Genomic DNA, 26875 nt, shown 5'->3' with positions numbered 1-26875 from the left:
CACATGGGGCTTCTGCTTCCAGAGCGCAGCACAGGGAATTCTGGGAGTTGTAGCGCCACCATCTGGAGGGCCAGGGGTTGGGGAAGTTGTCTCCAAACCGCCCATGTTGCTGGCCCTCTAATCTTCCGAAAAAACAGAAGCCCGAGGTCAAAACTGGGCTTGAATCTCAGGCGACGGGCTAATTAGATTAACCGTGGCTTGTTAAATAAGCCACTGTCGTCCACCCGCAATCCTAAACCATCATTTGTGGTTTATCATCATCACCTCAAATATAGCTGTTGGGTTAGCACCCAACCCGTGAAGTTCAAGTAGACATGCAACGCTGGAATACGAGCTCTGAGTAGGCCAAGGTAGAATACAGAATAATAAAGTTGGAAGGGACCTTGGAGGTCATCAGGTCCAACCCCCTGCTCAACTGGTATAGGGTTACCTGCCTGAGCAGGGGGTTGGACTTGATGACCTCCAAGGTCCCTTCCAACATTATTATTATTATCTCAATCATCACACAGTCAGCCAGATGTTCAGACTGGATTTGGCATTTTGTCTACCTATCGAATCCTTACCCAGGACCTGGGATAGGCAGATGTGGATGTTTGATGGTATTACAGGTATCGTCGCAGGATGGAAGCAGTTCCTAATAAGGCCGCCTTTTGCAATTGACTAATAGCAAATTTGTCAATGCCAATGGTGTTCAAGTGGTGCTCCAGTTGTTTTGGGATTGCGCCAAAGGAGCCTATGACTATTGGTACTACCCTTGCTTGCTTTTGCCACAGTCTTTCTATTTCTATTTGTAGGTCTTGGTATTTTGTTATCTTCTCCAGTTCTTTCTCTTCTATTCTGCTGTCTCCAGGCACTGCCACGTCCACTATCCAGACTTTTTTGTCTTTCTTATCGACAATTGTTAAGTCATTATTATTGTTGTTGCTGTTGTTGTTATTATTACTATTACTATTATTATTATTATTATTATGGATCATTGCACAGTCAGCCAGATGTTCAGACTGGATTTGGCATATTTGTCTACCTATCGAGTCCTTACCCAGGACCTGGGATAGGCAGATGTGGGTGTTTGATGGTATTACAGGTATCGTCGCAGGATGGAGGCAGTTCCTAATAAGGCCGCCATTTGCAATTGACTAATAGCGAATTTGTCAATGCCGATGATGGTGTTCAAGTGGTGCTCCAGTTGTTTTGGGATTGCACCCAAGGAGCCTATGACTATTGGTACTAAAAACTTCCAGTGTTCCTTCTTTCGTCCTCCTTCTCCTTCCTCCCTCCTCCTAATTAACCAGTGGAACAACCTGCCTCCAGAATGCTCCAACACTGGAAGTTTTTAAAAAGAGACTGGACAGCCATTTGCCTGAAATGGTGTAAGATTTCCTGCCTGAGCAGGGGATTGGACTTGATGACCTCCAAGGCCCCTTCCAAGTTTATCATTATTATTACATTAATTGTCTTCCTTCTCTTCATCCTACTTCTCCATCCCTTCTCCTCCTTCCTTCCTTCCTTCTCCTGCTCCTGCTCCTCTCCTCCTTCTACTCCTCCTTCCTCTCCTCCTCCTCCTCCTCCCCCTCCCCCCTCCCAAGAAGAAGTCCAGCCTTTGACTTGCAAAGACCTCCAGGGTGAGGCCTGGTCAGATCCAAGAGGGACCTGCTCCTGTTCTAGGGGGGGGGGGGCTCCTCCCCATCTACTGCCCCACACAACAGGAAGTGACCCCCTCCCCTTTGTCCCTTTCCTCCAGTGTTGCCTTGCCCACCTCCCGGAGGAGGCCCGCAAGCTGGGAGCAATGCAGGCCTGGCTGATACTAATTAGCAAGTACTTCTCACCTCTTCGTTCCTATCAACCACCTGCCCCCTTCCCACCTCCCTCTCTTCCTGCCCTGCCGCCCCCCCCAGCGAAGACCCGGTGCCCCCCCTCCAGCTGGCATGGTTCCAGCTTTTTTCCTGGGCACCTTCGCACCTTGTCGGGTGTGTAACACGAGGGCTGCTTGCTGTTCCGGGCTGGCAGGAGCTGTTTGTTCAGCCCTTACCTGGCCCACAGGTGTGAAAAACGATTGGAGGAAAGATTAATTTGCCTTCAGCAGAAAGGGCCCCCCCCCCCAGCTCCAAATCTTGCGGAAAACGAAAGGACTCTTACGAATTCCAGAGGGTTTTAGCAGAGAGATTTATTGCGCAGGTTCAGAAGCAACAGCAACAAGCAATTCTGAACCCCAGGGCGGGTTCAGACTTCAGTTTTATAGTTTCTTTTTTTCTCAGCAACAAAGGAATACACACTGAAATACACATTGTAATACATGAGGTTCGTTTCTCACAGGTATACAATGGAGAGTTTGCTACATACATTGTATCCAAGTGCAATGCACATTAGGTTAGTCCAGTGCTTCTCAACCTGTGGGTCGGGACCCCATTTGGGGTGGAACGACCATTTCACGGGGGTCGCCAAACAACACAGTCCACCATTTTTTCCCCCTTTGCCTTAGCTGTGCTCCTCCCTTTGATTCTATTGGCTTTTGAAAGCCAATAGAAGAGACTCTCTTGAATAGAGTCTAATTCGATTGGCTTTCCAAAGCCAATAGGAATTGTCCAGGCTGTCTCTGCCCTGCTGAGCCCGCCAAAAGTCCCAGTCTGCAAACGGTGCTCCACCAGTTGAGTAGTCCTCGACTTACGACCGGTTGAGTAGTCCTCGACTTACGACCGGTTGGGGGTCGCGGCATTAAAAAGGTTGAGAACCACTGGGTTAGTCACATACTACTAACACAGCACTATTCCAGTAATTATGCAGACACATCATTATTCTAGTGCAGTGGTTCTCAACCTTTTTAATGCCGCGACCCCCCCCCAACCGGTTGTAAGTCGAGGACTACTCAACCGGTCGTAAGTCAAGGACTACTCAACTGGTGCAGCACCGTTTGCAGAATGGGGCTTTTGGCGGGCTCAGCAGGGCAGAGACAGCCTGGACCATTCCTATTGGCTTTGGAAAGCCAATAGAATTAGACTCTATTCAAGAGAGTCTATTCTATTGGCTTTCAAAAGCCAATAGAATAAAAGGGAGTAGCACAGCTAAGAAAAAGAAAACAATGGCGGAAAAGAAGGCGACCTAAAAAATGGGGGAACCCGTGGAGTCTTTGGCGACCCCCGTGAAATGGTCGTTCGACCCCAAATGGAGTCCCGACCCACAGGTTGAGAACCTCTGTTCTAGTGATTGTTCATTATTCCACATTATCTGGGTTTGAAAACACCGGTGCCCGTCGCACATGGATGTGTACAGAACGTGTGTGAGCAGGGGGACTGTGCCAAGCAAGCGTTTGATCTCCACTCCCTCCCTGCCCAGAATTTAAACCGGCCGATCCACCTCCGGATCTGTCGGAGGAGAGAATTAGGAGAGAATTAAAGGGCAGAAAAGTCAAATAATCATCCATCTTGCCCTTTCTCAGGAGTTCCTCTGTGGATTTAGATCAGGGGTCTTCAAACTGGGCCCTTTGGTGACTGGTGGACTTCAGCTCCCAGAATTCCTCAGCCAGGCACAAGGAATTCTGGGAGTTGAAGTTCACCAGTCATCAACGGGCCCAGCTTGAAGACACCTGATTTGGATTTACACCTAAAACAGGAAAGGTTTTTTTAAAAAGCAGGAATGGCCACTCTTGGCCCCTTTAAGACCGGTGGACTTCAACTCCCAGAATCCCACTGTTCTTAAAGGGGCCAAGGTTGGAAACCCCTGCTTTAGTTGAAAGCAGGGGTCCACAACCTTGGCCCCTTTAAGAATGGTGGACTTCAACTCCCAGAATCCCATTGTTCTTAAAGGGGCCAAGGTTGGACACCCCCTGCTTTAGTTGAAAGCAGGGGTCCGCAACCCTGGCCCCCTTTAAGACTTGTGGACTTCAACTCCCAGAATTCCTCAGCCAGGCACACTGGCTTAGTAATTCTGGGAGTTGAAGTCCACAAGTCATCAAAAGTTTGAAGAACTCTGTTCTAGAGTGTAGTGGTTGTGCACAGGGAAGGGAGGTTGTCAGGACAGCCTCGGGGTCAAGATGCAGGTCCTGCGAAGGGTCTGAGGGCGGCCAAGCCTGCTTCGCTGGGGGGGGGGGTCCTGAAGCTCCTTTGCAGGGATGGGGGCTAAAGCTGGCTTCAGACACCGTGCAGGGGCGGGCTGGAAAGGAATTGGGAAATTGGGGGGCTGAGCGTGGGTGACTGATGACTTTTTGGATTTTGGGGCGAGGGGGCGAAAAGGCTTGGGGGGCGGGGGGGCCTTTGGAAGGTGGTCCCAGGGATGACCACTTTGCTTCTGTCTTGCAGCCTGCTGGTGCCCCCTGGTGGCAGAGTGCGCCTGCGCGGGGAGGGGGACTCCGGGCCAGCAATGGAGGGGGGGGGGGGCTTCTCTGTGGTGTCTTGTCCTTTGTTGGTGGAAGGAAGTGAGAACCGAGGAGGCAAGAAGGGAGGTGGAAGAAAGAAAAAGGGAGGGAGGGAGGAAAAAGGAAGGAAGAATGGAGGGAGAAAAGGGAGGGAAGGAGGAAGGAAGGAAGGAAGAATGGAAGGAGAAAAGGGAGGGAGGGAAGAGGGAGGGAGGGAGGAAGAAAGGAAGGAAGGAAGGAGAAAAAGGAGTAAGGGAGGAAGGAAGGAGAAAAGGGAGGGAGGAAGGAAGGAAGAATGGAAGGAGAAAAGGGAGGGAGGGAGGAAGGGAGGAGAAAAAGGAGGGAGGGAGGAAAGAAGGAAGGAAGGAGAAAAGGGAGGAAGGGAGAAAAGGGAGGGAGGAAGGAAGGAAGAATGGAAGGAGAAAAGGGAGGGAAGGAGAGAGGGAGGAAGGAAGGGAGGGAGGGAGGAAAGAAGGAGAAAAAGGAGGGAGGGAGGAAAGGAAGGAAGGAGAAAAGGGAGGGAGGAAGGAAGGAGGAAAGGGAGGGAAGGAGGAAGGAAGGAAGGAAGGAAGAATGGAAGGAGAAAAGGGAGGGAGGGAAGAGGGAGGGAGGGAGGAAGGAAGGAAGGAAGGAGAGGGAGGGAGGGAGGAAAGAAGGAGGTCAGTAGTCCAGGCCAGCAATCCCGGTGCCCACCTGCCTACCTGCGAGGGAGTTCTCTCTGCCCACCTCCCAGCCCAGCATGATGGATGTGCAGATTGCCTGAAGGGGACAACAGAGGGGAGGGAGGGAGGGAGGGAGCAACCAGTGGCCCAAGCTGCCCCCCCCACACCTCTGGCCTCCTCCACCTCACAATCCCTGGGAGGGGGGGGCTCAATCGCATCACAAACCCTGCTTGGGCCAGCCCCATCCTGGGCTCTCCAGCCGGGGGCCCCCAGCCCTGCCCGGGCCTGCAGCCCCTGTGCCAAGCAAGGGGGGGCAGAGGGGATGTCCGGCTCAGCCGGTCAGCTGCTGGCCCAGTCGCCTCTCCCATGGGGGACCCCAGCCTCCTGTGCCACCCACCCCCCGAGGGCTGCTGCTTGGAGCTCCACGAGACGGTGGCCGTCCTGCTGGCCTTGATCCTGGTGGTGCAACTGGCCCTCAAGCTGGCCACCGTGGTGAGGGACCCCGAGGGGCCCGGGGATGGATGGGGGGAGGCCCCAGCCTCCAATGGGGGCCTCGGCATGGGGGGGGCTGTCAGCAGGGGCCCCACAGAGTACGATGAAAAGAGTTAAGATGCCATCCACAGTGGCGCAGTCAAACACAGGGCGTCCTTGACTTACGGCCCCAACGGAGTCCGGAATTTATGTTGCTAAGGGAGACATCGGTCAAGTGAGCTTTGCCCCATTTTACGACCTGTCTTGCCACGGGGGTTAAGTTCGTCACATGGTCGTTCAGCGAATCTGACCTCCCCGCTGACTTGGTCTGTCTGAAGGTCGCAAAAGGGGATCACGTGATCCCGGGACGCTGCGACCGTCGTAAATGTGAGTTCAGTTGCCAAGCAGCTGAATGTAAATCACGTGACCCTGGGGAACGCTGCAACGGTCTTAAGTGTGAAAAACGGTTACAAGTCCCTTTTTTCAGTGCCGTCGTAACTTTGGACGGTCGCTAAATGAACCGTTGTAAGCCGAGGGCTACCTGTACTACAGGATGTAACTTGCAAACACTGCCCAGGAGGCAATGGGGGAAGGGTTCCAGTCTGTCTGTTGTAGGAGTCTACAGTGGTTCTCCACCTGTGGGTCGGGACCCCATTTGGGGTCAAATGACCATTTCACGGGGGTCGCCAAACAACGCAGTCCGCCATTTTTCCCCCCTTTTCCTTAGCTGTGCTACTCCCTTTTATTCTCTTGGCTTTTGAAAGCCAATAGAATAGACTCTCTTGAATAGAGTCTAATTCTATTGGCTTTCAAAAGCCAATAGGAATTGTCCAGGCTGTCTCTGCCCTGCTGAGCCCGCCAAAAGTCCCATTCTGCAAACGGTGCTGCACCAGTTGAGTAGTCCTCGACTTACGACCGGTTGAGTAGTCCTCGACTTACGACCGGTTGGGGGTCGCGGCATTAAAAAGGTTGAGAACCACTGGTCTAGATGATTGGGGGGCTGAAACTCCATGCGAGTTGTAGTCCTGTCCAAGAACAGGCAATGGCGCCTAGTAGCTTCAGAGCCCAGTCCTACCCAGTCAGCTTCATCGCTGCAGAATTTTACACCTGGATTTTGCTTGGAAGTTAAAAGTCTGTCTTTAAAGAATTTTTAAATTATGTTTTTTTTTTTTTTACATTTTCTGCTTTTATTCACATGTTTTATATGGTTTTACACATCACCCAGAGTCAGTTGGGTAAGACGAGCAGTGTAAAAAATGAACAACGCTTTGTGTATTCTAAAATATATTGATCAAATTTTCTCCCTCTTTCCTCCCAGATCTGCTATTACCTTTGCTGCTTTGTGAGGAACCTGTGTGGACGTCAGCCCACTGCCAAAGGTGAGGGGGTGGGGGTGATGGCAGAAACTGGGGTGGGGGGGCTGGCAGGTAAAGACTCCGGCCTTTATTTCCTGGTGCCACCCTGAAGCTTGGGCGTAGTTTCGTCTCCTTTATTTATGAGACTTATATACCGCTTTAAGTGCGAGCACTCTCTAAGCGGTGTACACCAGTAAGCAATAATAATAATAATAGTAGTAGTAAAGTTGGAAGGGACCTTGGAGGTCATCTAGTCCAACCCCCTGCTCGGGCAGGAAACCCTACACCATTTCGGACAAATGGCTGTCCAGTCTCTTCTTAAAAACTTCCAATATATATTTTACATTGCCCCCAACAATCTGGGTCCTCATTTGACCTACCCCAGAAGGATGGAAGGCTGAGTCAACCTTGAGCCGGTGAGATTTGAACTGCTGACCTGCTGAACACAGTCAGCTAAAGTGGCCTGCAGTACTGCACCCTAACTGCTGCGCCACCTCAGCTCCTTCCAAAATTAACATTTTTAATAATAATAAAAAAAAAACATTTGTAAAAAACACGGACACCCGACTGAATGTGCTGTGGGCCATCCGACTGGTGTGGCCGTGGAGGTTTTCTCCAGCAGGGCCTGTTCCCAACCTGGTTCTTCAGTTCTTCCGACTTGTGCTGCCAAGTCCCTTCCTCTCCCCTCTCCTGCCATCGTACCCAGCGTTATGGTTTTCCCAAGGGAGCTTTCTGCTCCCCCCCCCTACAATCCAGATAGACTAAGTAGGTAGGTGAAGGTGGTTGAGTTGAGAGAGAGAAGCATAAAGCTGGAAGAGGCTGTGCAGCTCTTCTCCATCCAGCCCATCTCTCTCTGGATCTTAACAGAATAGTTGAGTTGGAAGGGACCTTGGAGGTCTTCTAGTCCAACCCCCTGCTCAGGGAGGAGACCCTCTTCCATTTCAGACAAATGGTTGTCTAGTCTCTTTTTAAAAGCCTCCAGTGATGGAGCACCCACAATTTCTGAAGACAAACTGTTCTACTGGGTTAATTGTTCTCACTGTCAGGAAGTTTCTCCTTAATCCCAGGTTGCTTCTCTCCTTGGTTGGTTTCCATCCAATTCTGGTGCTTTGGAGAATAAGTTGACCCCCTCCTCAAATACTGGAGGACTGTTATCATGTCCCCCCTAGTCCTTCTTTTCTCTAAACTGGATGTTTCCAATTCCTGCAATCGTTCTTCATATATTTCACTCTCTAGGCTTTTAATCACCTTAGTTGATTGGTTCTCAACCTTTTTAATGCCATGACCCCCAACCGGTCGTAAGTTGAGGACTACTCCACCGGTCATAAGTCGAGGACTACTCAACTGGTGCAGCACCGTTTGCAGAATGGGACTTTTGGCGGGCTCAGCAGGGCAGAGACAGCCTGGACAATTCCTATTGGCTTGTGAAAGCCAATAGAATTAGACTCTATTCAAGAGAGTCTATTCTATTGGCTTTCAAAAGCCAATAGAATAAAAGGGAGGAGCACAGCTAAGGAAAAGGGGAAAAAAATGGCGGACTGCGTTGTTTGGCAACCCCCGTGAAATGGTCGTTCGACCCCAAATGGGGTCCCGACCCACAGGTGGAGAACCACTGCCTTAGTTGCTCTTCTTTCCACTTTTCCCAAAGTCTCAACGTCTTTTTTTGTAATGCAGCGACCAAAATTGGATGCTGTATTCCAGGTGTGGCCTTACTAAGGATTTATAAAGAGGCACTAATACTTCACATGATTTTGATATTCTATGCCTCTGTTTGCTTGCTTGTTTATTTATTTATTTTATGTTTATTTATTTAGAATTTTTCTGCCCACTTGGCTTCAAGATTGCAGCAGGATCCAGATTGCCCAAGGGTGCTGAGCAGCAAATCTACCCTCTAAAATACAACAATAAAGCAGCACCAGCTTCTTAAAAGAACTATTAATAGCTTCTGAAGGGCTCTCAACATTTTAATTGTATGCGGTTTTATCTCTCTTGTAAATAGATAAGCAAACGCGTAAAACTGCTGCCATACGTGACAAATTGCGCCCTGGTTTAAGTAGTGGATAAAAACATCAGCAACAAAACCATAGGACACAAATGTAAGTGTGCGGTGTAAACAAATGGCAAAGTTGTGTTCCTAAAGGAATGCTTATCGGAATTATTTTCACCTCCTCGTTATCCTAAGAATCTCAGAGTAAGTTGCAACCCACACAAAGCACATAAAATGAAACTACAGGTAGCCCTTGACTTAGGACCCAAACAGAACGCAACATTTCCGTTGCTAAGCTAGACAGTTGCTAAGCGAGCTTTGCTCCATTTTGCAATCTTTCTGGACCCACTTGTAAGTGAACCGTTGCAGTCGTTGAAAGAGTAACAGTTAAGGGAATCTGGCTTCCCCCACTGACTTTGCATGTCGGAAGGTCGCGAAAGGGGATCCCGTGATCCTCTGGGACACTGCGACCGTCGTAAATATGAGTCAGCTGCCAAGCGTCCAAATTTTGATCACGTGAGAGATGGTGCAATGGTGGTAAGTGTGAAAAAGTGTGACTTCCTCGTAAGTCACATTTTTCAGTGCCGTTGTAAGATGAACTGTTGTAAGTCGAGGACTGCCTGTAAACCCAAAAGACTTTTTTTTTTAACTGTCACACATTTTCTCTAAGACAGTGGTTCTCAACCTTTTTAATGCCGCGACCCCAACCGGTCGTAAGTCGAGGACTACTCCACCGGTCGTAAGTTGAGGACTACTCAACTGGTGCAGCACCGTTTGCAGAATGGGGCTTTTGGCGGGCTCAGCAGGGCAGAGACAGCCTGGACAATTCCTATTGGCTTTTGAAAGCCAATAGAATTAGACTCCATTCAAGAGAGTCTCTTCTATTGGCTTTCCAAAGCCAATAGAATAAAAGGGAGGAGCACAGCTAAGGAAAAGGGGGAAAAAAATGGCAGACTGCGTTGTTTGGTGACCCCCGTGAAATGGTCGTTCGACCCCAAATGGGGTCCCGACCCACAGGTGGAGAACCGCTGCTCTAAGACACTCCGTAAAAAGGATTCTCTTACGACAGGTCTGAGGCTCTGTCTCGCTCGCAAAATTTCTCCGGCTTTGTGTCCTCAGCACGGACGCCAAATGGCTTTGATGCTGGCAAGGCAGCACCCAACTCAGCCTCTCCTGCACCCAGGTGACTGTTTGGCAATGGGTCGTCTTTCTTTTTTCAGAAGCTGAAAAATCTCCGGTTCTCGTCCGCCCAGTGAAGAAAGTTTACCCCCGAAAGCCATCGATACAATTCTCCGAAGATGATCCCCCGCGACGCCGACGCAGCCGATCGCCGCAACGACGCTGTCTCCAGTGTACCCTGGAGCCGGTCAAGGTCACCATGAACTTGGAAAATGGGCACTTCCGATGCAGGGAACACCATCACCGACACTTGTATCCCGATTATCCGCCATGCAGCTCACCCCATTATTACAACTGCGAATGTGACATCCGGCCTCGGCCCCGCACCTCCTCAGCCCCCTCAGCCTATCCTGCCCCCCGTTTCCGGGATGTTGCTGTTGGGACTTCCGACCAGGTTGTTACTATGCCTGAGGAACGGCGGAATACCTTGGTGCCTGCCGAACCGTATGTACGGGCCCCAGTGGGGGAGCCTCAGCGTCGCTCCATAGCCAGCGGCCAGGAGGCAGACTATCCTGTTTCCCGGCGTCCTGCCAGAGTGTACATCTACCCCGTCCACCCTCAGACCCCACCGGGGAGTCGGTCGCCGAGCCCTGAAAGGGCCCACCGGCGACGGACACTCAGCCAGGATGAACAGGCAGAGTACGAAGCGCGTGAAGCACGTGAGTCGCGCCGAGCACGGGAATCGGAGACACCGACCCCTGCGATGCAACAGCTGCAAGTCCCAGCCGGGGGTCCTCCTCGGTTCCATAACGTGGTCAACACCCTCATGCAAACAGGGACCACCCCAACCGAAGGGGGGCCAGCCAGCACAAAACGTCTGTCCCGGGCCGAGACCCCGCCTGGCTCCGATTGGGTGTACCGCAGCAAATAAACCTGCGAGTGCAAAGCAGGGAGAGGGAGGAAGAGGAGGAGGAAGAGGAGAAGAGAGGAAGGACAGACGTGCAGCTGTCCAAAGTGGGCGCATCTTGGTTTGGGGAGCGAACATTAAAGGCAAATCCATCCATCCCATTAAAAACCCCATGGCGTGCTGCTCAGTTGACCTTGGGTCCAGCTGTCTTTGCCAACACATCCACTCTGCCTCTGTACCAAGCCAGGCGTGTCCCCAGGGTGTGTTGTGAAAGGGCGCACCTAAAACTAGACACAGCCTCAACCCATCCCGTGGCGGCCACCCTCCTGGTTTTGGGTTGACCCTCCAAAGTGGCACGGATTAAGGCAGGGGCCTCCAGCTCCCAGGACTCTGTCCGCTACCGGGCCTTGAGCACGCAGCTGTGCACGTCCCCACTTGCGCGAATTGACAACGCGCGCAGGTGCTCCATTTGCGCGAGCAGCGGGTGCGCGTGCCTACTGCTCGCACAAATGGAGCTGCGCGCACACACAGGGCAGTGTGGACAGTGGCTCCCATTCAAGACAGTGGTGGAACTGGGAGGCAGGCCCCTCTCAGCCCATGGTGGGCTTCTGGGGAGTCGATTCTCCAGATCTTTGGCAGGCCTACTGAAGCTGGGCTGCCATACTCTGCCTGGCCACCAGGGGAACAGTAAAGAGAGACAGAAGATCCTTGGCTGCCACCTAGTGGCTGTTCCAATTTTTGCAGCTCCAGCTTCATCAGTGGATAGCTTCTTTTTAGGTGCCTTAAACAAGAATCTTGGGGGAGGGCAATCTTTGCTTCAACTTGAGGGAAACCCCCCCCCCAAGAAACTCAATTAATCAGACAGCCCTTCCTCACCTTCCCCATCCAGAGCACCAGTGCCCTGCTCACCTGCCTGATTTTCTCCGGGGTGGGGGTGGGGAAAGAGGGGGAGGGGAAATGCTTGGAGGGCTGCTGGTAGCAGCTCATCAGAAAATTAAGCCTATTATGCAAAAGAGTCACGCTTTCTTTCCTCTTGACAGCTGTCAATCAGCTCCTTCCTTGAGGACTGAATGTTTTGCACAGCGGTGTTAATGCTGATGATTTTATCTGCCTTTCAACCAGTTTTTGCGCACCTCTAACAACATAATTTACATTCTCATGCGCTATTTAGATAACTCCAATAACGCAGGAACATAACAGAATGGTCTTTTAGCTCAACCCCCTGCCCACCAGGGGACCCTAGACCAGGGGTCTTCAAACTTGGCCCTTTGATGACTTGTGGACTTCAACTCCCAGAATTCCTCAGCCAGGCACGCGTGCCTGGCTGAGGAATTCTGGGAGTTGAAGTCCACAAGTCATCAAAGGGCCAAGTTTGAAGACCCTTGCCCTAAACTATTCTGGAAAAAAAGCATCTAAATGGCATGTCATCCAAACCACGGGTTGCTTAATTAGGGTCTGTTGCATAAGCCACCAGATTCAGGCAGCATCCTAAACCCTGAATGGTGGTTTATGGGCTTCCTGAGCGTGCAATGCCATTGCAAACAAGCAAATGACGGGAGCATGTCCGCAAGGAAGCCACGTGGGAGAAAGGCAGTCCTGGACTTAACGACCCACAAAGTAGGATTTCCACTGTTAAGCAAAATGGTTGTTAAGGGAGCGTGTGTGCATTTCGTATGGCAACACAATGCAGCCTTAATGCACTGAAATTCACAAAAACAGCTTGTAAGATAAAATAATTTTTACGGTCGCTTTTTTCGGTGAACACGCTGGCACACGTTAAAAAAATGAAATTTGATGCCCACTCTCAAAAGAAAATATACATATACACATACACATACATGCACACTCATATGTATATGTATACACACATACATAAACACATACACACATATCTACATATCTCTATCTATATCATTTATCTATCATCTATTTATATCTATGTCTATCCTCTCTTTATCATCTATATATCTGTCTCTGTGTCTCTATGTCTGTCTATCTATGTCTATATCTATGTATATGTATATGTATATATATATTTCTATATCTCTATATATCTATCTATATCTATCTATCTATCTATATATATATATATATCATTTATCTATCATCTATCTATATCTATATGTCTATCCTCTCTCTCTTTCTCTATCATCTATTTATATTTGTCTCTGTATATCTCTGTGTCTGTCTGTCTGTCTATCTATATATCTATCTATATCTATCTATCTATATCTATATATATATATATTTCTATATCTCTATATCTCTCTATATCTATCTATCTATCTATCTATCTATCTATCTATCTATCTATCTATCTATCTATATGTATATGTATATATATTTCTATATATCTCTATATCTCTATCTCTATCTCTCTATCTATCTATAAATCACAATCCATTTTAAATACATAGCCGGAAAAAAAAGAGTCTTGAGAGTTAATAGGGTTAAAGTACGAGGACCGGTTGAAAGTTGCTTTTTTCCCCCCAATGCCGCGGTCATTTTGAACAGCCACTAAATGAATGTTGTAAGTCAAGGACAGACAACCTGTATAGCAATGTTTCTCCATCTTGGCCACTTGAAGATGGGTGGACTTCAACTCCCAGAATTCCCCAGCCAGGGAGTTGAAGTCCACCCATCTTCAAGTGGCCGAGATGGAGAAATACTGCTGTACAGTAACTTCCAAGTCACACACCCCTCTTCAGCCTCTTAGTAGGAGCCCCTCACCCTGAATAAAGACCCACCACCACCACCCCAGCCACCAGCATCCTTTCGTGGCTTGCTCCCCACCCCGTGGCCTCCATGGACTTCAAAGCCTACCCCCCTCCTTGCAGTGAGTTGTACTCAGCCCCCCCTCCCCATCTCCCAGCTGAGGCTTATGGGGGAAGGAGTCCAACACGCTGGGAAAGGTCTGGAGCCAGGAAACTAGCTGTCAGTTACGAGTTGCAATCAATGCACAGGTTCAGACGATCCGAGGCTCCCCCACCACCACTAGAAACGAGTCTAGTTCCCCTAAAACCGCAACTCCGGAGGCTTTTGAGGGGGGGGGGTCAGCTAATTGCAATTTTCCCGGGGGGGGAGGGAGGAGAACGACCCTCTCCCGGGCGTGGGAACGCTGCTAAGGGGGGCATTTGACGGGGATGTTGACTGTGGGGGGAGCCCCTTAGCCTCTTCCACGCCCCGGGCTCCGTTTGGGGGGGGTCTTTTCCCCAAAGTAGAGAGAGAGAGGGCTGGATGCCCCTCCCAGCATGCTTTCAAAAGGGGGGAGGGGGAGGTGGTAGCTGGAACTACATCTCCCAGCGTTCCTGGCGGCAGGCGCCCTCAGTGGGCGGGGCTTCAGCTCGGCCAGGTAGATGCAGGTGAGCGGGATGCTAGCAGGGCGGCGGCGGGGAAGGAGCGCCGGGCTCCGCTCCGCTTCTGAGGACCACGCGGGGGGGGAGAAGAGGAGGAGGAGGAGAGGAAGGGGCGCCCCAAAGGCTCGTGGGGGGGGGGGAGGGAGGAGGCTGCCGCGTCGCACCTGTCCCAACCCGGATGCCACGAAGCCACACCTGTGGGCGCGTCCCCGTCCTTCTCTCGGCCGCCTCCGCTTCCTGGTGAAGCCTAGAAACCCCCGGGGGGTCTCCTCGTGGTCTCCCATCCCCATCCGGACCCTGCTTACTTTCAGCGTCTAATCCGGGTTATTCCCCTGTTTTGACTCACTTCTCCTTCTGCAAGGAAGGGGCTGGAGAGAAATACCCCCCCCTACACACCCAGCCATGGCCTCTTCTCCAGAGGACCGGCCCCCCAAGCCGGCCCCCGCCAAGCCCCTCACGGACCTGGACTTCCACTCCGGGGTGCAGATTGAGGAGCTCAACCAACTCATCCAGGAGTACCAAGCCAGGAGCCCCCAGGGCGGGGACGCCCCCGAATTGTTCCAAGCCAAAGATTGGGTTTTCGGGCTGCTGGGTGAGTTGGGGGCCCGGGGGGGGGAGAGGAAACCCCTTCTAGCTTCAGGGATGGAGTCGCAGCGTTCTTAGCCCGGACCCTTCCTCGAATTGGACAGATCAAGCCACCAAACCTGGTGGAATCCGGGTTTGTTTGGGCTAGCTTTGGGACAGGCCAGTGAGGAGAGAGCTGCAAGGACTTCTGGGGTGGGGGAGACCCTGATCCAGGCTGGCCTTTCTCAACCTCACCCACCTCAACCCAGGTGGACTTCAATTCCCAGAATTCCCCAGCCCAAGTTAGCTACTTGGACCAGGACCTACAGGTCGTCCTCAACTTATGACCCGAATTTTCTGTTGCTAAGTGAATCCTGCCCCGTTTTACCACCTTTCTTGCCACGGTCATTAAGCGAATCGCTGCCATCGTTAAGTGAGTAACGCGTCGTTAAGTGGCTTCCCCATTGACTTGGCTTGTCAGATGGTCACAGAAGGGGATCAGGTGACCTCGGGACTGCGTGACCGTCGTAAATATGAGTCAGTTCTCAAGCGTTTGAATTTTGATCATGGGACGACGGGGATTAACCGCAACGGTCGTAAGTGTGAAAAAAACGGTCATAAGTCACTTTTTTCAACTTTGAACGGTCACTAAACACAAACCGTTGTGTGTTGAGGACTACCTGTAACTTCCTGGTGCGAGTAGAAGACTTGACCCCATATTTATATAGCAAAGCCACTGACCAGCCAGAGGTTTGTCCACCTGCAAAAGAAGGATTGGCACAACCTGGGTGAGGAGTCAAAAGAGAGATCAGCCTAGAATCCCTACGTGGCCATAAGCAAGCTAAGTTCAACCCTCCTTGAATTCTGGGGACCCTTATCTAACTCCTAGGAGGTGCCAACCGTTAGCTGAGAAGATTCCTGTGCAAAGGGTTTTAGCAATAGATCACTTTAGTTAGAATAGGGGTCTTCAAACTTGGCCCTTTGATGACTTGTGGACTTCAACTCCCACAATTCCTCAGGCAGCATGAAGGAACTATGACCTTTTTATGACTTGTGGACTTCAACTCCCAGAATTCCTCAGCCAGCGTGAAGCAACTATGACCCTTTTATGACTTGTGGACTTCAACTCCCAGAATTCCTCAGCCGGCATGAGGGAACTATGCCCCTTTTATGACTCGTGGACTTCAACTCCCAGAATTCCTCAGCCAGGCATTCTGGGAGTTGAAGTCCACAAGTCATCAAAGGGCCAAGTTTGAAGACCCCTGAGTTAGTAGATTCCTGTGCAAAGACTTTTAGCAATAGATCAGTTTAGTTAGAAGATTCCTGGGCAAAGGCTTTTAGCAATAAAGCAGATTAATTGGATTTTCACACACGGACCAGGTCTTTCGCCCCTGACACTGCCAAAGTTGTGCTTTTGCTCGGCTGCGACTCCTTGCCCACCCGCTGCCTTGTTCTCCCTGCAGGTCAGGTCCAACAATCCGATGGAAAATTGCCCCCGGTCAACCGCTACCTTCTTCTCTCCGGTGGGATCCAGCAGGGCACAGTCCACGTGGATTGTACCACCTTGCTCCCGCTTTCTCCCGGTGGTGACTACGATGCCAGTTTCACGCTCCTCATGCCAGTTCTGAACGTGGCCGGCGTGCCTGTCACCTTGGACATGACGCAGAGCCGCCCTGGACACACCCGGATCAGCCTCCAGCCTTTTGATGCCCCCACCCTGCAACGCTGGTCCGAGTGCAGCTGTGGGGATCAGACTTTCCTCTCCGCGGAGCTGGTGTCTGAATGGTTTTTCCGGGCGTTTTCCGCAGCGGCCAAAGATGTCCGCCTCGAGCTTCGAGGCCGCGTCACCTCCGTGATCATCTGTGTCGGATCCTACCGCGTCCTCTACGACATCGTCCCCGTGGTGGCCTTTCGGGGGTGGCCCGAGGTGGCCCAGCCGTGGCTGAGCCAGGGACATTTCTGGGACGGCAAATTGAGGGACGAAGACGTGACCGCCGGCTTCTACCTCTTCCCGTCCACTTCTGGCTCGGATTGGTACCTTGCCTTTTCGGCGAGCGAGCTGCACTTGAGGCGCGGCCTTCCTCCGCCGCTGCTGTGGTCCTTGAGAGCCACCGTGGCCGCTCTCCCCTGGGGGGTTCTGCAGGGCCTGGAACCGTACCACCTCTTCACCCTGGCCTTGTGGTCCTGCGAGCGACTGCCCAGCCGCTACCTGGCTCAGGAGGAGAACGCAGCGCACGCCTTGCTGGGTGTCCTGGATGATCTGTCAGCTAGCCTGGCCGAGGGACACCTGCCCAATTATTTCCTGCCCCAGTGGAATCTCCTGCATGGCTTATCCCACCGGGCCACAAGGATCCTGGTGCGGGCGGTGGCCCAGGTGAGGGCCAACCCCACCAAGTACCTCTGCCAAGCGGTGGAAGGGGCCAAAGAAGCTAAACGGCGGGCCAAGGCATACCGGCGCCAGCTGCCGACCCCTGCGGACTCCTAGCCGTGGGGATGCATCCTGAGCCAGCCCCCCTTGCGTTCTTCAGGTAGGTGGTGAGCCGTCCAGAATAACAGAAAAACGGAATGACAGAGCTGGAAGGGACCTGCTCAAGCAGGAGACCCTATGCCACTCCAGACCAATGATCTGTCCAAGCTCTCCTTAAAAACCTCCAGTGTTGGGGCACCCACAACTTCTGGAGGCAAGTCGAAACGGAGGCCAGGAGGACTGGACTCCGTTTCCCAGACACTGGACGTCTGCCAGGTGTGTGGCGCCAGTTGTGGGACACCCAGCCGTGGGACATTCCACAGGAGGGGATATAACATGGTACAGCAGCCTCTGCAGTTATGCCAGAATGCAACCCCAGCTGGAGGACGGGAATTCCACACTTAGTCCTCACAAATACGACCACAACAAGCCCAAGATTTTTGCTGCTAAGTGAGTCAGGGAGTGACTTTTTATGACCTCTCTTGCCACCATTATTAAGGGAATCCTTGCAGTTGTGATGTGAGCCACATGGTCCTTATGTGAATCCGGCTTCCCCAATGACTTTGCTCGTCTGAAAGTCGCAAGGGAGGATCACTGGGGACACTGCAACCGTCGTAAATACGAGTCAGTTGCCAAGCGTCTGAATTTTGATCACGGGGTCACAGGGATGCCACAACGGTTGTAAATGTAACAAACAGTCCTAAGTCCCCTTTTTTTCAGTGCCATTGTTACTTCGGTCAGTAAACAAACTGTCGTAAATCGGGGACTGCTTGTCATCCCCTGTTCCAGGTCCAGAAGGGAAAGGCTTCAGGGGTAGGGACAGTCCTGCCTTCCGCCACCTTGAAATTGTGCCTTAAAAAAAATCACCTTATGACCTTACAACATCTGGTGCCGAAACCAGGTGACTTTCTCTCTGTCCTTGTTGTACGCCCGGTACGGGTAGTCCTCGACTTAACGGCCACAACGGGAGCCAGAATTTTCATCCCTAAGTGATGCGATCGTATAAGGATGGCCATCCTTGCAGTCCCAGGTTGCCCTCTGTCAGAGCGTGCACAGTCCTATTGCGCCGAGATAACCAAGAGTCAACACAGTAAACAGTGGTCTCTATTAAGTGGTGGTTTATCATACACTAGCTACAAATATACACTAGGAACAAGATACGTACACGTGGTGATACAGCAAACTCCAATACACAGCCGTTACAGCAGAAAACAGAAGAGAGAGAGAGAGAGAGAGAGAGAGAGAGAGAGAGAGAGAGAGAGAGAGAGAGAGAATACAGCAGCAAAAGCCTTCCCTTTTATACTCAGGCTGTTAAAGGGATACACACAGAGATACAGTTCCTGCTGAATCATTCGTTGCCTCATCCACCTTATGTTACATTACATCATTACATAAGCGGTTTGGCTGTTAAATCATAACCTTGACATCATCATTCCCTGAATCCCTAAACCAGGGGCCGTCAAACTTGGCTCTTTTGTGACTTGTGGACTTCAACTCCCAGAATTCCTCAGCCAGGCACACGTGCCTGGCTGAGGAATTCTGGGAGTTGAAGTCCACAAGTCACAAAAGGGCCAAGTTGGAAGGCCCCTGCTGTACGCTAATCCTAGAATAATTATTTTTCTTAATTATTCAATGTTTCTCAGCCTTTGCAGCTTCCAGGGATGTGGACCCAAGTCCCAGAATCCCCCAGGCTGCCCTGCTGCCTGGAGAATTCTGGGAGTTGGGGTCCACCCCCCCCCCAAAGCATCCAAAGTTTGCAAAACATTGCTGAAGTTAAATCTGAGAAGGTTATAGCCTGTTTCCAATGCAAAATCATTTCTTTTAACAAGCGCGACCTATCCAGTCACTGACATTTTAAATATTTTAAACATCAGAAAATGAAAAAAAAACCCACATTTTATTTCTTAGTAAAATAAAATCTATCCAGAAAGAAACTTTTGGTTTGGGAAAAGAGACTTTTATGGACCTTGGGATCCATTATATTTTGTACTATTCTTTGTTTAAAGTGCAGAATAAAGATTTATTTGCCGCAAGCGATGTGGGTGTGGGTCATTTTGTGGGAAAGATAGAGGGAAGGGTCCCAGGCAGGGGGCAGGGGAGGTCAATGGGGGGGGCAGTGGGAAATTAATAGTTGTTTGATGCTGTCAAAGGAAAGCAAATATTGGATTGTTATTAGCACGGGTTCTGTCTTTCGGTCCGCCTGAGGCTGCGTTCACACAACCCACTAGCTTAGCCTGGGATTGGGTAACCCAGGTCAGCCTATTGCAGGAGGCCAACATTTGGCTCTGCAGGTGGCAGCAAACAGATTATTAGCTAAAGGTATTTTTCAAGCTTGGCTGCTTTGAGAGATATGGACTTCAACTCACAGAGTTCCTCAGCCAACGTTGCTGGCTGAGGAATTCTGGGAGTTGAAGTCCACACTTCTTAAAGGGGCCCATACTGCCACAAATTTAGAATAGAATAAAGTTGGAAGGGATCGTGGAGGTCTTCTAGTCCAGCCCCCTGCTCAAGCAGGAGAACCTATACTGCCTGAGACAAGTGACTGTCTAGCTTCTTCTTAAAAATCTCCAGTGATGGAGCGCCCACAGTTTCTGGTGGCAAGCTGTTCCACTGGTTAATTGCCCTCACTGTCAGGAAGTTTCTCCTTAATTCCAGGTTGCTTCTCTCTCTGATCAGTTTCCAAGTATTGTTTCTCCTCCTTCTCTCTGGTGCTTTGGAGAATAACGTGACCCCCTCTTCTTTGGGGCAGCCCCCCCAAATACTGGAATACAGCTATCCTGTCTCCCCTATTTCTTCTTTTCTTTAGACTGGCCAAACCCAAGTCCCACAGCTGTTCTTCGTCTGTTTTAGTCTCCAGGCCTTGGATCATCTCTGTTGCTCTTCTCTGCACTTTTTCCAAACTCTCAACATCTTTTTTGTGACGTGGTGATCAAAATTGGCTGCAGTATTCCGGGTGTGGCCTTACTAGAACAAAGCGGTTCTAATACCTTGTGTGATCTTGATTCTCTGCCTCTGTTTATACAACCCAGGATTGTGTTGGCTTTTTTGGCTGCTGCTGCACACGGCTGGCTCAGGGTCAAGCGATCGTCCACCAGGATACCGAGGTCCCTCTCACCGTTGCTGTTTTTGAGCCAGGTCTCGCCCAATCTGTACTTGTGCCTTTGATTTTTCCTGCCTAAATGTCAAACTTTGCTTTTCTCCACCTTGAAACTCATTTTGTTGGACGGGGCCCCTTGTTCAAGTCTGTCCAGATCTCTTTGGGTCCTGAGTTTGTCTTCTGGGGTGTTGGCTACTCCTGTCAGTTTGGTGTCACCTGCAGATTTGACGAGTTCCCCTTCAATTCCCTCGTCTGAGTCATTGATGAAGATATTGGAGAGTTTACTCGGCCTAAGACGGGGCCTCGTGGTACCCCACTGCTTACTTCCCTCCGTGCAGATGTAGGGCCGTTGAGGACTACGCGTTGAGTACGGTTTGCCAGACAGCTACAGATCTATCTGGGGGTGATGTTGTCTAGCCCAGTGGTTCTTAACCTTTTTGAACGAATCGCCCCCCTTGAGCCAATGAGGAAGTTGTCATCGCCCCCCTCCCCCAACATAACCTCTCAATCACAACATGGGAAATAATTCTTCAATTTATGCAAATTGGTTTTCTTTAAAATTGTTCATCAAGACATATCGATGCAAATAGTTTATTTCCAGTCTTTTCCCCATATCTCCCATATTCTGGCTAATGGCACGCTACTGTATGGGTAGAGGCTGCTCTGCAACGTGCATGAAGATAAGCGATGCGTCTTCACATATGTACGGCGTTCTGTACTGAAGCTAGCCGGAGGAACATTTGAAAATACAATTCAATCCACTAATAGCGAGCGATCTGATGTTTTTGTACGACAGATATGCAGCCATTCACTATACGAAAAAGTCTCAAAAGTGTCCCCAAAACTTCTCGCTCCATCGCCCCCATATCGCCCCCTTTTCGTTCCTTTGCCCCCCTGAAAAATGAAATCGCCCCTGGGGGGCAATATCGCCCAGGATAAGAACCACTGGTCTAGCCCACCTTTTTCTAGCTTACTAAGGAGTAGATTGTGGTCTACGTTGTCAAATGCCTTACTGAAACTAAATATACTACGTCCACAGCATTTCGCTCATCTATTCCTTTAGTCATTTTATCAAAGAATGAAATAAGATTTATCCCTGGCCTGATTCACTGCATCTGCAACAAACATACCATGATTTCTGCTTTGGCAAGCCAAGTGTAGGGTTTAACATGTTGTGTGAACTCACACGGGGTCAGGTCCGGAAACCAGACCTGAGTCTGCTTGAAGGACTCGTCAAAATTCTCGGAGATTCACTTCTTAGAGGCAGAACAACTCACTTTTTCCAAGGAGTCCTCGATTTATGACCACAATCGAACCCAAAATTTCTGTCGCTAAGCGAGACCGTTGTTAAGTGAGTTTTGCCCCATTTTATGAACTTTCTTCCCACGGTTGTAAAAGGAATCACTGCAGTTGTTCTGCTAGTAACCCAGTCGTTAAACGAATCAGGCTTCCCCCCCCCCCCCGTTGACTTTGCTTGTCCGAAGGTCACAAAAGGGGATGACGTGACTCCAGGGACGCTGTGACCGTCATAAATGTGAGTCGGTGGCCGAGCGTCCGAAGTTTGATCACGTGACCGCAGGGGACGCTGCGACGGTCGTAACCGTGAAAAACGGTCCTGAGTCACTTTTTTCAGTGCCGCCGTTAACTTGGAACGGTCACTAAATGAACACTTCTAAGCCCACAGGTTCGCGGAAGGAAGCCCTGCTTTCTCTCTGCCGGCCACCAGGGGGCGCCAAAGCCTCATTTTAACTCAGCAGTTCCCTTTGGCCCAAACTGGGCTGGGAGGGATAGAACTTCCCTCTGGACCCCCCCTCGCCCCCCCCCGTGCAAGACGAGGCCCCGCCCTCTTCCCCACCTTTGCATCTGCGGCAGGGCTGGCTAGGATCAGCCACACACACACACCCGGTTGTGCACTTGTGGGTGTGGGGAAGGCAGAAGAGGCAGCGCCCACAGCCCTGCAAACTTGGTGGCTGGATTGCCTGGAAGGAAAGCCCAGGGGGAGGGCTGGGGGGGGGGCTGGGGGGGGGAAGGAGGGAGGGAGGGAGAAAGGAGGGAGGGAGGAAGGAGAAGGAAGGAGAAGGGGGAGGAAGAGAGAAAAGGAAGGAAGAAGGGAGGAAAAGGAAACAAGGAAGGAAGGAAGGAGGGATAGAGGAAGAAGAAAGAAGGAAGGGAGGGAGGAAGAAGGGAGGGAGGGAAGGAGGGAGGGAGAAAGGAGAAGGAAGGAAAAGGGGGAAGAAGAGAGAAAAGGAAGGAAGAAAGGAGGAAAGGAAATAAGGAAGGAAGGACAGAGGAAGAAGAAGGAAGGAAGGGAGGGAGGGAGGGAGGGAGGGAAGAAGAAGGGAGGGAGGGAAGGAGGGAGGGAGGAAGGAGAAGGAAGGAAAAGGGGGAGGAAGGAAGAAAAGGAAGGAGGGAGGGAGGAAAAGGAAACAAGGAAGGAAGGAGGGACGGAGGAAGAAGAAAGAAGGAGGGGAAGGAAGCAAGGGAGGAAGAAAGGGAGGGAGGGAGAAAGGAAGAAGGAAGAAGGAAGGGAGGGAGGGAGGAAGAAGGAAGAAAGGAATGGGAGGGAGGGAGGGAGGAGGAGGAAGGAAGAAAGGGAAGGAAATGGAGGGAGGGAGGAAGGGAGGGGGAGGAAGAAAGGAAAGGGAGGGAGGGGGAGGGAGGGGGAGGAAGGAAGGAAGGAAGGAAGGAAAAGGGGGAGGAAGAGAGAAAAGGAAGCAAGGAGGGAAGGAGGGAGAGAGGAAGGAAAGGAAGGAAGGAATGAGAAAGGGGGAGAAAGAACAACAGACATTTTTGGACTTGACTGTGGCCCTAACTCAAGGACTATCTGTACTCATCACCCCCATTATCAGCAAGAAGAGCAGAAGTGGCTGTTCTCCCCCCCTCCCCCAGCCATTACACCCAGACCCATCCTCCACAGCCTCGAGGTGGCCCTGGCAGCCACGCCGGGCTGCAAAGCCATTAGCAAATGGGCTTGGCATGGCCAGGATGGCGACGTGCCCAATTTTATTTCCAGAGGGGGCCAAACCGGAGAGGCTGTTTGGCTAATGGTTTTGTTCCCCCCCCCCCCAGCCACGGGGAGGGGGATATAACCCTGGCCAAGGTCTGGTGGGAAGGCTCAGGAGCCCGGGTTCAAGCACACACGCGTGTGCACACGCTTTGCCTCTGCTAGCTGGGACTCTCAAGCCAGACGGCCCAAGCAGAGCGGAATTCGTGGGTTTCTTGGGAGCAGAGTACCTCTGAGCATGTTGGGCAGCCTCCATCAGAAGTTCAGGCTCGAAAGCACTCTGCGTATGCTCGGAGCTCCTAGGATCCGGTGCCTTGCTTTTCAAATTTGGCCCCTTGAAGGTGGGTGGACTTCAACTCCCAGAATCCCCCAGCCAGCAAAGCTTAAAAGTTGCCCAGATAGAGAGACACCGAACTAGGTAGCCCTTCTGGCCCCTTCCAACTCTATCATTCAGAGCTGGCTGGGGAACTCTGGGAGTTGAAGTCCAAACATCTTGAAGATCTAATTAAAAAGCACCACCAGCCTCATTGTGCTGCGCAGAGAAGTGTGCCAGCCACGTGCCCTGTTGCACACAACCATGCCCACCCCCTTAACAACACACACACACACACACACACACACAAACACACACACACACACACACACACCCTGCTGCAGGGCATCCAGGGCTCCTTCTGAAGCCGCCCAGAGCAACCCCAGGACCCCAAGGCAGTTCAGACTGGAGCATTGTTGGTTTCTGGTGCTCACAAGCGATGCGCAGGCAGACAAGGGTCAGCAGCATGTGAGAATGGGGTAAGGCTGTGTGAAGGGGGTCAGGGCACCTGGAAGACGTTTGGTGGGGGGAACAACACTGGGTGGAGGTAGGCAAGCAAGCAGTTGCCCTCCCTTTCTCTGGGTTTGGGGAGGGGACAAAGTGATGCACAAGTTCGCCGTACTACTTCCTTCCTCCCTCCCTCCCTCCCTCCCTCCCTCCCTCCCTCCCTTCCTTCCTCCCTCCCTCCCTCCTATCTTCCTTCCTTCTTCCTTCTTCCTTCCTCCTTCCTTCCTCCCTCTGACCCCCCCTTCCTTCCTCCTTCCTTCCTCCCTCCCTCCTTCTTTTCTTCCTCTCTCCCTCCCTCCCTCCTCCCTTCCTTCCTTCCCTTCCTTCTTCCTTCTTCCTTCTTCCTTCCTCCCTCCAACTCTCCCTACCTTCCTTCCTTCGTTCTTCCTTCGTTCCTTTGTTCCTCCTTCCTTCCTCCCTCCCTCCTTCCTTCCTTCCTCCCTCCCTCCTTCCTTCCTTCCTCCCTCCCTCCTTCCTTCCTTCTTCCCTCCCTCCCTCCCTCCCTCCCTCCTTCCTTTCTTCTTTCCTCCCTCCCTCGCCCCCCCCCAGTCTCCCCCCAGCCCTCCTCCTGGGCTTTCCTTCCAGGCACATCCAGCTAGTCCTCAACTTACAAGTGTTCATTTAGTGACCTTCAAAGTTACAACGGCACTGAAAATAAGTGAGTCGTGATCATTTTTCATACTTATGACCATTGCAGCGTCCCCGTGGTCAAATTTTGGACACTCGGCCACTGACTCACCTTTATGACGGTCGCAGCGTCCCGGGGTCATGTGATTCTCCCTTTTGCGTCCTTCTGACAAACAGGAAGCCGGATTCCCTGACTCAACAACGGCTACAACTCATTTAGCAACGGTGGCAAGCAAGGTCGTAAAACGGAGCAAAGCTCACTGAACCAGTGTCTCGCTTAGCAATGGAAATTCGGGGGTCCATTGTGGTCGTAAGTCAAGGACTACCTCCCACGCTGGCAGTTGAGAGTTGTGTTGATGTGGGGCTCTGCCCCCCCTTTCCCAACACACACACACACACACACACACACACACACACACACACACGGGCTTCCATTGCAAGCTGCGTCTGGCTGTGAGGTCCATCAGGCACAGCTGCAGCACTGGCTGCCCCTGGAATGGGGACAGGCAGCCGTTCGTCTCTATCCCTTGCAGTGACTGCTAGGCCAGCTGGCCCCTTTGGGCCACCACCTGCGGGCACAGCAGGAGGAGGAGATATAATGGGCCGCGGAAGCCCCTTTAAAGAGAACCCACAATTCTGGTGGAGCCAGCAGTCCCTCCAGGCATCCATTTTTCAGTTTGTGTCTGAGGCACTCTGCACATGCACAGAGGTGGGTCCCAAGCCGAGGCTGGCCCTGTTTCCAAGGAAATCTGGTGCTCTGCAGCCTTGTCAGACCGTCTCCTCCAGGGGGCGCCCTTTGCCACTCGTACCCACTATTAATAATAGGCAGGGCTTTCCTGCGTTTTTCTCCACCCTCTCCCCTTCCCCACGAGCGACCCCCGGGCTAAGAAACCCCCTTAAAAGAATCCTTTGGCCCAAACGAGGAGGGAGACCCCCCCCCGCCTCAAATCCACCGTGACTCATTGATTTCTCTGGAATTTCCTCCCACTTGGAAGCCTCCTGTCCCCCCATCATCCCCGACCCTTTGATCTCAACTTTGGGGGGGGGTCCTCAGTGCCCCCCCCTACCCTCACCATCCCGGGCGGCACAAACGCACCTCCTTAAGGCTCCGCTTGCGTGCGTGGGGTGTGTTTGCGTGTTGCCAAATAGATATGTGTGTGTGTAATTTTTTTTTTTCACAAGGGGTTTCTGATTTCTAGGTGCGATTGGGGGGGGGTCCCTGCTGAATTCCCCCCCCAGGTCGGTGCAAACATATCCTGGGGGGAGGAGGAGGCCCTGCTCTTGCCCCACGTGTCCCCCCCAAAAGAGGAGCCCTGACAGGGCGGGGGCAGCCCCCCCACTCCACCCCAGCTCAGCTCACCCCACGTTTTTTCCATCTCCGGCTGAAATCCTTAGCTGCCGACCCGGCTTTCTTTCCCCGCGGCGGGGCGTGGGGGCAGCGTCTCCCCGCGCCCCCCCCCGGCTTTGTCACTGGCGTGTGACAGGAGTCCTTCTTCTTCCTTCCTGCCCCCCCACTTCCCTCCCTCTCCCCCCCCTCCCTCCCTCCCTCCCTCCCTTGCAGCTGCTGCCTGCCAACCCAGCCGGAGCTGCCCGCCTGGCACACCCAGCTTGGCCAGATCCCTCCCTGCCCACCGCGCCGCTCTCTCGCCTCCAGGACGCCCCCCCCCGAAGCCCTCCCCGCGGCTCAGCCCCTCTGAAGGACACGCCAGGGTCTCCGGCAGGCCTCCCCCCTCCCCTCCCCTCCCTTCCCTTCCCTTCCCTTCCCCCTGCGCCGCGGCGCGGAAGCCGCATGGATGGAGGGCAGGCGGGGCGCCTTCTGCTCCTCCGCCGGATTTGAACCGAGAGGCGGCAGCCCAGCTGGCCGGATCGGGGAGCGGCTCCCCGGCGTGCCCCGGATCGCCAGGGGGGGGGGAGGAAGAGGAGGAGGAGGACCTCCTAGGTGGGGCACCTGCGCTCGCCTCCCCGACTCTCCCGCAGGATCCCGGGACGGCAGCTCCTTGGAAGCGGGGATCCTTCGTGCTGATGGGGACCCCAACTCCTCTCCGGCCCCCCGACTCTCCTGGATCTCGGTAGCTGAGAGAGGAGGAGGAG

General features: G+C 52.1%; 2 protein-coding genes across 2 annotated transcripts; both read left to right on the top strand.

Annotated features, from left to right (window-relative positions):
- Window positions 1–5280: 5280 nt before the first annotated feature.
- On the top strand, window positions 5281–11011 carry LOC120305652. The gene is made up of 3 exons (XM_039337830.1): window positions 5281–5502; window positions 6800–6860; window positions 10044–11011. Exons 1-3 carry the CDS (start codon window positions 5377–5379, stop codon window positions 10871–10873), a joined length of 1017 nt encoding a protein of 338 aa, XP_039193764.1. The 5' UTR covers window positions 5281–5376; the 3' UTR covers window positions 10874–11011.
- Window positions 11012–14361: 3350 nt separating this feature from the next.
- On the top strand, window positions 14362–19262 carry TMEM102 (transmembrane protein 102). The gene is made up of 2 exons (XM_039337876.1): window positions 14362–14797; window positions 16233–19262. The coding sequence occupies exons 1-2, from the start codon at window positions 14608–14610 to the stop codon at window positions 17252–17254; spliced, it is 1212 nt and encodes a 403-aa protein (XP_039193810.1). The 5' UTR covers window positions 14362–14607; the 3' UTR covers window positions 17255–19262.
- Window positions 19263–26875: the final 7613 nt, after the last annotated feature.

The sequence above is a fragment of the Crotalus tigris genome, unplaced genomic scaffold (assembly GCF_016545835.1).
Source record: "Crotalus tigris isolate CLP2741 ecotype Arizona unplaced genomic scaffold, ASM1654583v1 scf7180000017690.20705106771:4171800, whole genome shotgun sequence".
Classification (NCBI taxonomy): domain Eukaryota; kingdom Metazoa; phylum Chordata; class Lepidosauria; order Squamata; family Viperidae; genus Crotalus; species Crotalus tigris.
The sequence above is the reverse complement of the archived record's forward strand: the minus strand, read 5'-3'. Positions and strand labels throughout refer to the sequence as shown.

Bases quoted from the DNA above. Each gene is read 5' to 3' on its own strand.
- LOC120305652 (XM_039337830.1), top strand. From the start codon at position 5,377: ATGGGGGACCCCAGCCTCCTGTGCCACCCACCCCCCGAGGGCTGCTGC. The intron at 5,503-6,799 runs GTGAGGGACCCC...CTTTCCTCCCAG, and splicing joins CCCTCAAGCTGGCCACCGTG to ATCTGCTATTACCTTTGCTG. The intron at 6,861-10,043 runs GTGAGGGGGTGG...TTCTTTTTTCAG, and splicing joins ACGTCAGCCCACTGCCAAAG to AAGCTGAAAAATCTCCGGTT.
- TMEM102 (XM_039337876.1), top strand. From the start codon at position 14,608: ATGGCCTCTTCTCCAGAGGACCGGCCCCCCAAGCCGGCCCCCGCCAAG. The intron at 14,798-16,232 runs GTGAGTTGGGGG...TTCTCCCTGCAG, and splicing joins TTGGGTTTTCGGGCTGCTGG to GTCAGGTCCAACAATCCGAT.